The sequence below is a fragment of the Aythya fuligula genome, chromosome 1, assembly GCF_009819795.1.
Source record: "Aythya fuligula isolate bAytFul2 chromosome 1, bAytFul2.pri, whole genome shotgun sequence".
NCBI lineage: Eukaryota > Metazoa > Chordata > Aves > Anseriformes > Anatidae > Aythya > Aythya fuligula.
Window position 1 is genome coordinate 46706169 of NC_045559.1, and position 15356 is coordinate 46721524.

Sequence of the window (15356 nt, forward strand, 5' to 3'; positions counted from 1 at the left end):
GAAGAGTAGTCAGACTGCTTTTCCTTTTGGTCGTTGGTCTTTCTGTCGACACTACTGACGCATCCACTGTCGTGGTTTAACCCGGCTGGCAGCTAAACACCACGCAGCCATTCGCTCACCCTCCCCCCTCCCTCTCTGGGACGGGGGAGAGAAATGGAAAGTGAAGCCCGTGAGTTGAGATAAAGACAGTTTAATAAGACAATTAAACTGTTAAACTTAAATTAAACTGTTTTATTAACAAGTTAATAAAACAATAAAGGGAAAAGTAAATCTGCAAGTATTTTGAGAAATATTTAACAAAAAAATGTGAAGGAAAGTTATAAAGACTAAATTAAAAATAAAACACAGTTTAATTATTATATATTTGATTGAGATATGCATTATGATAGGTAATATGTCTGACATTTGACACATTGTGCTTGAACATTTTGCAGAAGATAAGAAATCATTGTTTTTTCCCTGGAAAAAAAAAAAAAAAAAAAAAAAGTATGTTTGTGTTTTGTTTTTGTTTTTGTTTTTTTTCCTTAGGATTTTTTATGTAAAAAGTTTTGCAATAAGGTGTTTAGTAGTAAATACAGTGTTTAATAAGAAAACGTATATTACCACTGCTCTTCTTAAATGAAGAAAGATTTTTGTAAAATGATCCAATAAAATGGTATTTGATGGAAACTGGCTGCATTCTCTGGGGGACTGTGAGATGGATATTTCCATATCATATGTCATTTGAGTTTGAGGAGTACATGTTCCACTCAATTTACTGATGTGCTCAGAAGATCTATCTGTATCTGAAGACAAAACATTCACTGGTTAAAAATGAGTTAAAGTTTTCCAAAACATAAAATAGATAATATTATCAGTCAGCTAGGATTTTCCTGTGCCAGCTAAATACTTAAATGTTAGGAAATGCCAAAGTTAAGGTTATCATATTCAGAAGGTTATGATATTTAAAATGTAAGATGCTTTTACTTAAGATGAGGAAGAAGCAGGAATACAAAAAAAAGTTTAAGCAAAATAATAATATGTACCAAATAGTTTTTCAGCCTCACAGCCAAAACACAACCATCCTAGAAGTTATCAAGTTTTAGGAAGAAGTCACCATGAGGCAAGCTCCCAAGAACCTTTCTGAAACCAAGTTCTCTTTATAGAAAAAGTTAGGAAAAAGTTTTGTGACAAATTCTGTGGTATGCATAGAATTGCTTCATTATTTTATTCAACAGCAACTGCCCTCAAAGGGGAAACATAAAGGTTCATGGTGGTGGGATACCATAATATTTGAACTATAGGTTTCATGGTAGAATTTCACAATAAACAATGTTTGATGTCCAGGGCAAACTGCATACTTCAATGAAATTCTTTCACTCAAAATTGCTGAAACAGCTAGGATGTAATAAGCAGGATTAATATTAGTTTTCAGAAACATTCAGTTCCCAAGGCTTGTAAACATAAAGAAATACAAAAGAGTATGAATACAAGTAGGCTGTTGCAAAGAGAACCTGTGAGTTCACCAGCTAGTTTTGTCATAACTCCTTGGAAAAGGCAGAGGCTGGTTGATTCCTACCTAACAAAGGAATGATATGAGAATTTTGCTCTCTACAGCTCTGACAAGAATGTATTCCTTGAAGTGCTTTTAAAAATACCAAACTTTTGATTTTCTCTTGAACTTACAGTGGTTAGGCAGACTAATATGTGTTGACTTGTGTATTATCACTGTCTGAAGTAATCAAAGTCCTATATTTCACGATTAGCTGCAAACAGGGGCCACCCTTCAGATCCTTTTGAAACCTCAAAGGATGTTACTGAAAACAGCTGGGATAACAGATAGAATGGTAAAACATGAAAGATAAATTTGAAGAAAAAAGGTGCAAGGTAAAAAAGGATCCTGAGGTAGCTTCTGCCTCGGGAAACACTGTGGAGCATGCAATGCAGAAGGACACCTAAACTATTTTACTTTCATAGATAATAATAAACTTCCATCTATAATTTTGAGAATGACTTACAGAATGACCCAGGAAATTATTGGGCAGTTAGGAAATCTAAAGAAAATTATGGAGCAGTTAACAACCACAGAAATTGATAAAAATTCTAATTGCATTTAGAATAATATGGAATGTTACCAAATTAATAGGTGTAGCAAGTACGGTTTCTGCAAACTAAAAGCCAGTATCACTAAATTATTAGAGTTTATAAACTTAGAATGAAGAATCATCACTTGATAAAAATATTTATCAACACAAAAATAATGGTCAGAGTTATTATAAAGGTCTCATTATTGACTATGACTTATGCTATAATAGGTATGTCAAAAAAGAGAAAATACAGGAAACACTTTTGAAATCCAGAAACCCAATCTCCTCTTTAAACGTGCAGGAGTGATTTTCCAATGGTAATGTGCAAAAATAATGATGCAAGTCAGGATGAAAGTTAAGAGAAAGAAAAAGGTACGTTTAAACTGATTCAATTTTTATACCCATTAAAAGTTCTTACAAGTTTGTTTTTTGGTCAGTCCTGAAGGTGACTTTTTAAGGAGAAAAGGAGTTGGTGTTCTTCTGTTATTCTCTACAGATTCTCCCATCACTACAGTTCCAGAATTATTTAAGGAGAATATTTCAGGATCCAGAATATTGTAACTGCAGAATGGAAGAAAAAGGAAGGGGGGGGGGGGGGGGGGGGGGGGGGGGTGGAGAGGGGAGGGAAGAGAGAGAAAGAGAGAGAGAGAGAACTTTCATATACACATATAAAATTCAGTCTCTCAAAAGTGAGTTTTCATTATTTTTCAAAACTTCCATTATATTTCAAAACTTTCAAAAGATATAAAATCTGACCAGTCAAGTAAGCAACCAAAAGTGTGCATGTCACCTGCCCTATGACTGAAGACAAAATGTAGTACACTGTATATTCATTTGCATGTGGAAGTTGAGTTGGTCATACGACAAACTGACTGTTGATACTGTGGTTCAAATCTTTGCATTAATGGCAATAATATAGTGATCTACTTTAATAGCAATCATTTTAGGAGAAATTTCTTCTCAGAAAGAGTAGCCAGGCATTGGAACAGATTACCCAGGGAGCTGGTGGAGTCACCGTCCTTGGGGGTGTCTAAGAAAAGGCTGGATGTGATACTTAGGGACATGGTTTCGTGGGTAATATTGGTGGTAGGGGGATGGTTGAACCAGATGATCATTTGTCAAGTTGGTCTTTGCCAACCTTAATGATTCTATGATTTATAATACAGTAAAATATACCTGTCCTGATACTGTGAACCACAAATTCCAATGTTATATTGCTCTTCCAGTTTCTTTTTAAATAAGTGGTAGTGTGCAATTGCCAGATAAATATTCATCTGAGACCTCCAGGGCATCTCTTCAAGGCATATTTGATGAAACTTCTTTCGGTTTAAGTAATTACTAACAATTGGTTTCAGCAGTACCACTAAGGTGCGATGAGCTACTTTTCTCAATTCTTCCTTGTGTTTCCTATAACAAAATATTTGCAGAACAAAAAATTAAACTGTGTTTTCTCAGAGCTCTAGAAAATCAAATCATGATAAAGATACACAAGTACCCCCTTACATATCCACAGACTTGTATTAACTTCAGAAGGATATGTCATGTTTCTAGCAAAATGATTTTTGCTTCAGTCAAGAAAAACAATTGTGCTTTCCATCTTAAGTGCAATTAACACACACTAAATCCTTTCTTCTACTTTACAAATTTCTTCTATTTTTTTTCAAATTACTTGTATTTCCTCTTTTTGAAGATACATAACAATACTGTAATCGAACCACATCATTTTGATAAACTGATCCCTTTATCATTCAAAAATATTTTTCTGCTTGTTTTCAGCCTTTAAAATGTGGACAGAACTGCATACTGTATACAATACTGATTCTTTTATACAGCAATAATATTATGTATTATGCAAATGAGCATCTGAAATAGCAAAAAGCGCAGGATAGGTTAGATATCCCTTCCCTTGCATTGAAATACATGAAAATCATGTTAATGAAGTTTTCTTTTTCTGTGGAGGGCAAAAAACAGACAGTTCAGGTACATGTTTAGAAGATCATGTACAGAAAACTTTTTCAGAGATCTTTGTTTAAAATACTTCTAGAATCCATTATGTGATTGCTTATATTCATATATTTTCTAGCTTTCTAGTTGTTAACTGCTGGAAGTGTAAGTGACTAAAGCACCAGTTAATGAATACTATTAATTCCTTTAGTTCAGAATGTACTGTTATTGCTAAGTTAGTTAAATGCATATAATTATCAGCCAAAAGACGGGGTTTCATTTCTTGCTATCAAGGAATGGTTTTCTGAAAGTTACTGAACAGATAAGCCAAAAAGACTAGCAGAAGGATGGTAAAAATTGATACAGCAACAAATAAATATTCTTTATTAGATTTCTAACAACTAAGCTCCCCAAGATAGTTTGAAAAGCATTATAATACACAGATTAACACAGCTTTTCTTCTGTAATAAATTAACATGCTCAAGCTAACACAACTGAAACACACTCTTTGATTATTAATACAAAGACCTTAAGATCTCCTACAGTTATTCTCTGAAACAGCGATGAGATAGATTTTGTTCTGTAGACTGGAAGCCAATTTTATAACAAGCTTAAGTAGCAAACTGATTGAACTTTGCACAAATTCATCCGTTTCACAGGAAAAAAAAAAAAAAAAAAAAAAAAAAAGTTAAAATATACACTTAACTGTAAACTGGATTTCAGACAAAATGCTTTGGTTCTGTAAATCAATTTGACAACTTGCATTCGTTTACCTTTGTGCTTCTGGAGATTTCATTATGTCTGGATGTTTCACAAGGTACTGTTTAAGAGTCTGTCTTTTTCTAATAGGGCTCAACGTTTCTTGTCTTTGTTTCTTCACAGCTGATGCCTCTGTTTTTTTTAAAGCTGAGGTCTCCACATTCTTTAAAAACAATCTTTCATGACAATCTAAAATACACTTCAAATATTTATTTATACCTATATTATCAATTACTTGAGGTATACAGCAGTTGGGATTATGCAGGAATGGAACAGAACAGCAAATAAATTCTGGAACTGTTTGTCAAAATATGTCAGAAAAAGAAATATTTAAATTTCCAGAAAGCAGTTTTTCTAGAAGGGATATGTCAAATGGCTGACACTAGGAAGCAAGCTATTGTTTCATATACTATTGGTTTCTGTCTCAAAAATAATTACTTTTTTTCACTATTGTTATAAATAGTAAAAATCTGCAATGCAAAACCAGAAAGAAAAGTCTTTCCCACATCTATCTCAGATGCTAGAAGTATTACAGCATTACTTAAGGGTTATGAGGGAGAAATCTCTTCCTCAAAAACAATACAAATCCATTAAGATTATTCTTATGTGGGAATAAAAGCACAAATACATTTTAGAAGAATTCTAAACAAATAGCCTTTATTGTGCAATTAGAATGTCTGCAGAGGAAACAATTACTCATGAAAAAGTCTAAGTACAACATATTGCATAAAAAGGCCTAAACTGATCTCCTTTTCTTAATGTGATGATACCCAAGGCATACATATTTGTTTTTCTAAAGGGAGCATATGAAAGCTCTCATTGATTTTGGAATTCATTACTCGAACTTATCTCAAATACCTCACAACAGTTGGTCTTTCACATAAATCCAGTGCAAACTTTTCTTCTTGGTTTTAGGAGTGCAGAGGTTTGCAGAGTGATAGAGTTTGTATCTTGGATTTTAGCAATTACGTATGTCTTCTTTTTTATGAGATAGTTTTTTAGAAAATATTTTTGTGCTTATGGCATTGCTGCCAAGTAAAGACAAACATGACTCCTTAGAAGTAAAACTCACTTTCTGGAACTCCCCAGCTCCTCGGGTGTACTTCTTGGTGCCTTCAGGCAGAATGGGAGAACGTGATTCTGGTCTTGAAGTTCCATTGATACAGAGAAGGTGGTCATTCCTCCTGGCAAAGAAGTAATAATGATAAACTTATCATGATCATGTTAAACTCCTTTCAGAGTTAGAGGGTTTTCTTTGGGAACAGGTAGAACACGTGCAATTTGTATTTCACTAGGAGTAGTAAATTTGGCAGTTTTTCTTTCCTATCCCACTGTGTCATAATAATACAGTGAATGGCCATATTATAAAGTGGTGTCTGTGAAAAGGAAAAGTCTGGAAATTGCTGACGGTGGACAGGATCTTTGAACAGACACACTGACTTCTCAGCTTCAAGGGAGAAGTCTCCATGTACAACACAGTCTCAATACAACAGTTTCTAAGCTATATAAACTTTCTGTGTTCAAGGAAATTCTGCAGACTAGGAGCCTTGGGAATGGCTACAGATGGGACTACAACCATGTAAAATTTACAGTTTCTGCTGTAATTGTGACACCGATGAACCCAAGTTTTAATTTTACAGTACAATTGTAACAGCAACCTACCTTTTCAAGTAAGCTTGCACATTTCCTGACCATTCCAGGACACTTTGAAACTTCTCTTCATTCAGGATTTTGTACAAAACTTGAACAAAGAACTCAAGAAAACGTAATTTCTTTTTGAATTTCATCACTGCAAAAAAAGCAATAAAAATAACATTTTTTCTATTTATTCTGTAATAGGTTTCTGAATTCAGCTGTAATTACAACTGTGTATCTGTCAAAGCACTCATTCATGTTATGTTGCATGTCAATTAAAAAAAAAAAAAAAAAAAAGGCAGATTTAGATTAGATATAAGGAAGAAATTCTTTAATACGAGGGTAAATTTGCCCAGAGAAGTTGTGGATGCCCCATCTCTGGAACAAGGCCAGGCTGGACAGGGCTTTGAGCAACCTGGTCTAGAGGAAAGTGGCCCTGCCTATACAGGGGGTTGGAATTAGATGATCTTTAAAGTCCCTTCCAATCTAAACCATTGTGTGATTCTATGGTCCTTTGATGAAGAAAAGACATACTGATACTAAAACTGGATAGGTCATGATATACAACAGCAGTTTTTAAATACTTATTTTTGTGACTGGGCATCCAGAATCACAGTTTCACTGTAATTACATACACTCCTGGAATGACAAATATTATACAGACTAAGAAAACAGTTTTGGAACTATTTTTGTGTTATTATACAATAATATTCAACATGACTGATTGTACACTTGCCTGAAAATTTGGGGGAAAAAAATAATAATAATAAAATAATAATAATAATAATAATAATAATAATAAACAAAGTAACTGCATCCTAATTACTTAGGCTGTTCTTCTCAGTGACAGCCACATTAGTGTACAAGCATCTCAGTTCTCACTGCAGCAGTGGAGCTGTGTTGTAGATTTAGGCAGCTTTTTAATTGTTTGCAAACTACTTTGACTGTTGAGCTGTATTGAAAAATTTTTATCAAGAAATAAATGAGCATTTATCCTATCTGAAAGCTATATTAATTTTACAGGCTGGGCTCCACTCCATACCTGTACTAAAAAAAAAAAATAAAGCATTGGCAAAGGCCACATACCAGAAACTTAAATCCTAGTTCAAAAACACGAGGGTATTCAGTCTTCTGTGAATTCCTCCTTCAGTAACAAAATTTAATGTGGAAATGGTGTCTCTCAATTTAAAAAGAACATTCCACAGAAATGAAAAATTTGAAGACTTGGCACAACTCATGTTCAAGTTCATGAGAAAATAAATGTTATCAAAATTATTTTAACTATTAATATTTTATATATTAAATATATATTCTAAACATGTTTTAAGTATTTCATACACTTCTAAATGTGACTATATTAAAGATTTTTTAAGCTATGTTTTAGTTGATTTTTTATATAAAAGAACAAAGTGAATAAAAAAATTCTAAGAGCTTATTCTGAGCAATAAATAGATTGCTTTATATTGGAAACTTTCTAAAGTAAAGCAGCCCTTACTACTAAAATAGATGCCAATCATCCTACCTTCACGATAAGCAGTGTTTGATGTCCAACATGAAATTATAGGGTAGAGGAACAAAGGATCTTCCTGTCCTGTAAGCTCTGATCCATGAACTACATCAATAAACAAATCAAATCCATTATGACAAGTAGTGACAGTGTAAAATAGAAACTCTACATGGAACCATAACTGAAGACTAGAAAAATCCTTCTTTAGTACAGTTGCTTTTAAATCTCTCACTGTCATCCAGAGAGAAATTTAAAAGCTTGCTCTCTTGTAACATGAGTAACTGTGCCACTGTGTAATGAAGAGCTTACAGATATGACTGATGAACTTCCAGATACAAGACTAATGAGGAAAATGTCTGGAGTCCATCAGAGGTATAACATCTCCATACAAATCATCTGTGGAGGAGATGATTTGTGCAGTAAGGAAATGTCCAAAAAAGATATTTAAAGATATACTGCATGAACTGAACACATGATGCTATTAATGACTAGCGCTTATAAACATAATTGGTATACAGACATCATAAATAGATAAAAGAATATATTTTTTCTTCACCTAAATATTTATGTAAATAAATTTAATTGCATGTTATATAAATATTCCTATACATAATGTTTTATGTGTGTAAATAGTATATAAAATATATAGGTGAACAATAACTTGGATTCAAGCTTCCAAGAGTTAAAGACAACTGTGTTACCAGCTGATGAGCACCAGAACAATGTTACATGTGCTACATGTGCTACTTGATATTTTGCCTTGATAAAGGTATATAACCTACAAACTTTATGCTGAGGTGAGTTCCATGGTTGAAAAAGATGAATGCAGCTGGTCCCTGAAAAATGTGAGGTTAAAAATGGACTCTATAACAACCAGTTGTGATTGTGGATTAACAGCTGCAACCTCCACTTGCAACAGTCTATTGTATGCAAATAGCATCCTATTAAATAGGACAGACAGCAGGACAAGCAGATTATTTATTATTTTTATTAGGTCAAGTCACATCTCCTGTTGGTGTTCTCTCTTATTTGACAAGTTTGACAAAGATATTACTTCAAGTGAGGATTTTAACAAAGAATAGTGCTTCCCAAAACATTTAAAATTGGAAAACATTTGAAATTTCAAAATATAATATTGCAGTGTGTGAACTTTTCCTCAGTTTTCTGCGGAAGACACAGATTAACTCTTTTTCATTTTTCTCTTAGAGAATCATCAACGGAATAGTAAGTATTGATTACTCTTAAGTATTTCCTATGAAAAAGGCTTTTGCCAATACTTGTTTTCAACAGCATGCCCTACAAGTGTGCAAATTGTCCTAAATCATTTATACATATTTGTATGGATGGATGTAAGCTTTGTTATTTGTTATGCATGGCAACAGCAGAAGACTCCTGTATTGACTAGTATACAATTATCCTATTGGAGCAACAGAGCAGACTTTAGCAGTCAAGTATTTGTCAGTTAATGAAAACATGTTCTTCTTTAACTGATCAGCTTTAACTTTCTATTAAGAAAGAATGGAACATCCTTTTATTAAATAATGTAATTTCCAATTAACTTACAGAACTCATTCATCCTGTAACTTGTCCTGCAGAAATGCAGGCATCAATGTCAGCAGCAGAAACTGAAGGATCAGTGCACAGATAACAGAAGTTTTGCATCATGCTTTTTATCCTGTTTGTCACAGAAATACTTTCTCTTCTAAAATATATATATATATATGTGTATACATTGGCAGTAGAACACAACTAGAACATGAATCAGCAGTGTGCTGTTTCAGCAAAGATGAACTGCACAGAGAACCGGCAGGTCAAAGGCAGTGGCTATTGCCCTCTATTCAGCACTTGTGAGACCACACCTGGTGTGTTTGATTTTTTAACTCCATAGTCCAGTGAAGGGCCACCAAGATGATAAAGAGCACATGAAAATGCAAGGAGAGGCTGAGAGAACTGGATGTATTCAGTCCTAAGAAGAGAAGGCTAAGGGGAGTTTACGCCTATGTAAAGGAGAAGTACAGAAGGTACACCTCAGACTGTCGTCAGAGGTGAACACCGACAGCACAAGAGGTAATAGCTGCAAGTTGGAAAACACAAAATTCCAAACAGATATTTAAAAAAAAAAAAATTAACCATAAAGGTGGTCAAATATTAGAACAGGTTGCCTGTAAATATTTTGAAATCTCTTTCATCAGAGATTTAAAACTTGACTGGAAAAGTACCAATGCAACCTAATCTCTGGAATAAATTACTTCCAGAGATGCCTTCCAACCTAACTTGTTCTATGATTCTATACAGGTTCCAAGGAGTAGAAAATTCCAGGTAAATACAATGGAAAAAAAATCTGTGGTGGCTCTGTGTTCTAAATTTTTATGAAATTTTCTTCTTAAGTCCTACTTACTACTTCATCTAACTTTGGCAGAACAACTAGCATGTAAATTCTTGTGCTTAATACAGACTCTAAGATATTTTAAAGTTGATACAGTCATTGCTGAGTTACTAGGTAGTAAAATGCTTCTCCACATGCAACTCCTTCACAAAGAGAACAATTTCTCTTAACCATATGCAGGAATTCTTTCATACACTACAAATTCCTACAATAGTCATTGCTACTAGCAATGGTAGGGTGGTAAAACACACAATAAATAGGCAACGGTCTTTGCCCTTGCATTTTCTGATTTACGAAGATAAAGCAAGCCTAAAAAACTTGGAATGAAATTTACATGGATCAGAATACATTTAACAGCACAACAGGACAATGACCACTCCCTTCTAAGAAGGAATGAATGTTTTTGTGGAAATGATGAAAGCGATTAATAAAAGGCATTATAAACACCACTACAAGGTATAGAGAAGCTCATAGAAATTATGATTCTGTTTGATTTATAATCAAAAATATATCAAATAAAAGTTCTTAGGCAAACAATATTTACAGATGAACCATAGTAAACTGCATGGAACATGGTAAGAAGTGTTTAATAGTACACTCACCTGGTTTTGTCAGTCTCAGGAGATTTGATTCAAGAGCATTTAGATTTTCTGTTGCTTTTTCCATTGCAGCTAAATGGGATGTCTTTGCAGAAATGTTCTGAAATATCAGGTACTTAGTTATAAAAACTTAGCTTTTACCTAACTAAGAAGAGCACATCAACAGTGAAGTTTGGATTAGATCCTAAATATTCTTATTCCATGTTTGGTAATTTAACCAATATTGTCCTCTTTGTAAATGAGCTAAAATTGATGTCCATAAAAATGCTAATATAGCTTAAAAAACTTGACCATGATACATTTTTGACTGGCCCCCCAGGAAGCCAGTGAGTTTGCATTGCCACCAAAAAAAATGTAGGGAAGTCTCACAGGCTACTAGAACAGCATATTTGAACAAAATTTTTGACCAAATATGTTGCTTTCCAGAAAAAAAAAAAATATATACATATATATATATATATATATATATATATATAGTAACTACTCTTTTGTAGAGTAGTTACTTCCTAAAGATATGAAAATCTTCCTCTGGAAGCCAAGTTTTTTCTTTCAAATGAAAATGTAATTTTCAGTCAGTGCTATTTGCCTCAAGGTATTATATTGTTCCTATGATCTTAAATTACTTTCTCTCTCTCTCTTTTTTTTTTTTTTTTTTTTTTTGGTACGATCTTGAGAGAAGCTATCACAAACGCAGCAAGAAGCAATGAAGAAAATCATTTGTTCTGGATTCTACCAGTGTCCTACAGGTGTTTGTTTGTTTTTTTTTCCAGAAATCCTTCCCTGTAAGCTGATTGATTGACTTGATGCTCCTCTCAATTTATCTCTTTCATGCTCACAATGCTTGTTTTCTTCCTGTCTCATTATTCCTATTTTCTTATATCTTTTTCAAATCTCCTCTCTAGTAAAATCTCTTCCAAAATTATTTAAAGAAAAACAGACAGAAAAGTATGCAGAATCAACACTTTAAGTTGTCAGAAATCCTCCACAACCTACTGCATCTCTTTGTAATTTAAGAAGTTAGGTCTTTGAGGTTGAAAGTTCTTCCTCAACTAAGATTTTTTTTTCAGTCTACAAAGTTCCCAAGTTACTCTCCTACTATGACTCTGTTTCAAGTAGCTGCTACACAAAATGAGAGGCTAAGTTTCTACACTAGGATACTTCTGAATTTCCTTTCTTATACAATTATTTAACTGAGTTGTTTGTTGTTTTTTTTTTTTTTTTTTTTAATTTATTTCTTTATTTCTGTCCAGTAAGACATTCCTGCAAACTGTATGTGCAGATCAATTAGGGATGCTAGTAATGATATCTGCAGGATCCTAATGTCTCAGAACTGTACTATTGCTAACCCCTCTCCAGTTCAGCTAGAGGAGGCCCTGTACCCACTGCAGTCTGCAACTGGTCCCAACAAAGATGGCTGTAATGAAACAGAAGCTTCTCAGCTGTATTCTTGGGAATTCCTACTCTATTAGGAAACTCTTATTCCATACAATCACTTCTAAAACAGAAATGAATAAATATGGTCTTTAAAATAATAAAATAGCATATTTAGAGAAATTATAAAGTGAATGTAAGAACAATTACTTCTTTGTTAGTGTGTGTTTCTTCAGTTTCTGTAGCTCCTGAGCGACAGAGTGAGGCTGTTTGCGAGGAATCCAACAATTTTTTCCCATAGTTAATAATAATTACTGCTAGTTCGTATTCTTTCCATGAACGTAGAACCTATTAAAGAATCATCTATTATACTTTTTGTTTTGCATAACATGTAATGTTTAATTATTATCTACTTACACTTGTCAAAATGCATTAATATTATAAATAGAAGTTAATTGCTCAATACTTAAGTTTTCCTTAATAAAACAATAGGACTATAGACCTTTAAAATACTTGGAATTGCAGATATACTGTGTGTTATGCTTCTGCTTAGCCATTGACTCTGTTCCTCAGAGAATAGAAATACTTAACCAGAAGTATCTATGGCAGCACTTGACATTCTTCTTGTTCTCAGGCAGTACTGCCATCAACGAACATAAGGGGTAAGTAGATGATCCTCATTTACCTCTCTGGTATCAAGTGAACATTTGAAAATCTCAACCATATTAGTGAAGTTTCTCTAATAAAATAGAATAGTAAAATTTTGAAAAATATTAAAATTATGATTGAACAGTGTCTCATATGTATTTTAGCTGGTTTTATCTTCTTTAGCTAGACCTCTGAAGACTGAAGTGTATATGCAATGTAGTTTCATGTTGAGATGTTTGCCTTTGGAATAGAAAATAAGTATACAGGTTACTTTGATAGTACAGTAAATAGTCCAATTAACTCAACAGAGAACTTTATAACATGGACACTATTGGACACCTTGTGGGTCAGACTTTTTTGATGCCGGAACCAGCACTGCCTTGCTCATAATGAAATTACTTGAGTCACTTGAGGTTCATCTATTTGATATTTTTGATGCATTCAGGATTAAAAATGCAAAAGAGAATCACTGAGATTGGTCATGCCATGTCCACACTTGACCAGAAAATAATGAGTTCATCAGTTAACTCAACTGATATTATGTACCAGTTAAATCAACTGATCAGTTAACTGATCTATTTGGAAATAGATGTCGATAAAGAATGTTACCACATAAAAGTTATTTTGGAAACCAAGATACAAGATTATTGAGAAATCTCTTTTTAAAAATGTGTTTCTTCCAGCAATTCCTCAGGTTTCAGCCACCTGTTCTGAATGTCTCATGGCTAACCCCCTGAAAATCCTCATGTGACATCAAACACACCATTTCCTTGGAATTATTATTTCTCTCTCTTAGTAAATCCAGGCTTACTTTTGCAATGGTGTCCTCCCTCATTCAGTAAGCTGAATGCTGACACATCCTGAGATGAACAACCTTTTAGTACTAAGTTCACAGGTGAGTGAACTGTAAGAAATATTTAATGAGTAACAGCTTCTTTATTGATGATGCAAGAGTAGTGATTCAAGCACAGCAAAAGGTTTAATTTGGTAGTGCCACAAACATCACTTCCAATATTCTGGAATTGAACAGACAGCTCTGAGGTTGGCAACTACCAGGAGTTGAACTGTAAGAGCCAGAGGCTCTAGCCTGAGGGACAGAGTCTCTACAAAGTTAGATGCACTAACAGACATTATTGGCCCTGACAACCCTCAACCACCCTGAACCAGGCCCTCTCTCCATGGGCCCAGGAGCTCTCTTTCAGCTCAGACCTGAGCCTAGAGTCCCTGCCTGAGCTATGTTGTAGGAGCGCTGATCTCCAGCACACTCAAAGCCGTGACTGTGCTTGGCCATGGATCCACTGGTTTGGACACCTGACACATTAACTGACTCCTCAGTTTGTCCTAGGAGTGCTCCCATCATGATGGACACACCTGCTGGGCTGTGTCTTACCCTGGCTACCCTCACCAGACTTGATCCTGACCTGCAGATTGACTTCACAGCTTGACCTGCCTCATCACCACAAACTTCCCCAATGATCTGGACTCCTAGTTGAACCTGACTGCCACCCCTGGCCTGCCCTGTTCTTCAGCTGGGAACACTGGGACCATCCCTTGCTGGCAAGGCATTGCCCTGCCAGCCATGGGCATTGCCCTCACATCCTGGCTCCACAGCCCTCGCTGTGCCCTGACACTTCCCTCACAGCCAGGAGGGCCCACACATTGATTAATACCAAAACAAGATATCACTCTGAAGGCCAGCTTATTAAATCTTTTTCTTTTTTTTTCCTGTCAAAAGCAGTATCTTAAAGAAAGCTGTAAGCACAATAATATACAACATACCTTTGCTGTAAAAAATGAAGTACAAGCTATCATATGCTGAATACTCTCATAACATCCAGCCTGTCTCCTTTGCAAAATAGCACTTGGAATTTCTTGAAGGACAGCCAAGCACTTAATGAGGATCTGTAAATACAAGGATTAAAACAAAGTTTGGAACCTGCAACATACAAGTTTATACCTCTGTTCCATGTATTTTATTTGACAGTAAACTTTAAAAATACTTTAAAATCCAACAGCTATGATGAAATGTTAGCTCTACAAAAACAGTAGTAACATCTCCATTGAATGTAATGGCATCAAGATTTCATCAACAGCCCTTCGGAATAAATGACAAGTTCACAAAAAAAAAACTTAGATATTAAATTAGAGATACATGATATCTTTGCTGATTTAACTAAAATGAAATCAAAGAATGCTTAATTCAGTGAGATGACATACTCCCAGTAAAATACTGCTTAAAACTATATTGAGCTGGTCAGAATTTTAAAAGAAAGAAAAATGTGTCCAGTATGCTCAAAAAGACTGTACAAAAGTTGCATGTTTCTCCTGTATATTTGCTGAATCTATTTAAAAGTCTGCTGCTTCAGAAATGACAGGAAAGCATTCAGGTACGCTGTTCTGAAAGCAAAGGTGCTTGTTTGCTTCTAGAAAGGTACGGTTGC

The 15356-nt window shown here is 34.5% G+C and overlaps 1 protein-coding gene across 1 annotated transcript in view; it reads right to left on the reverse strand.

Moving 5' to 3' along the window:
- CFAP54 (cilia and flagella associated protein 54) overlaps positions 1-15356 on the reverse strand; it is a 108701-nt gene that overhangs the window by 49926 nt on the left and 43419 nt on the right. The window contains 10 exon segments of the mRNA XM_032207690.1: positions 604-785; positions 2485-2627; positions 3243-3473; positions 4784-4932; positions 5842-5953; positions 6432-6558; positions 7927-8016; positions 10900-10996; positions 12478-12615; positions 14695-14817. Coding sequence (XP_032063581.1) covers positions 604-785; positions 2485-2627; positions 3243-3473; positions 4784-4932; positions 5842-5953; positions 6432-6558; positions 7927-8016; positions 10900-10996; positions 12478-12615; positions 14695-14817 — 1392 coding nt within the window.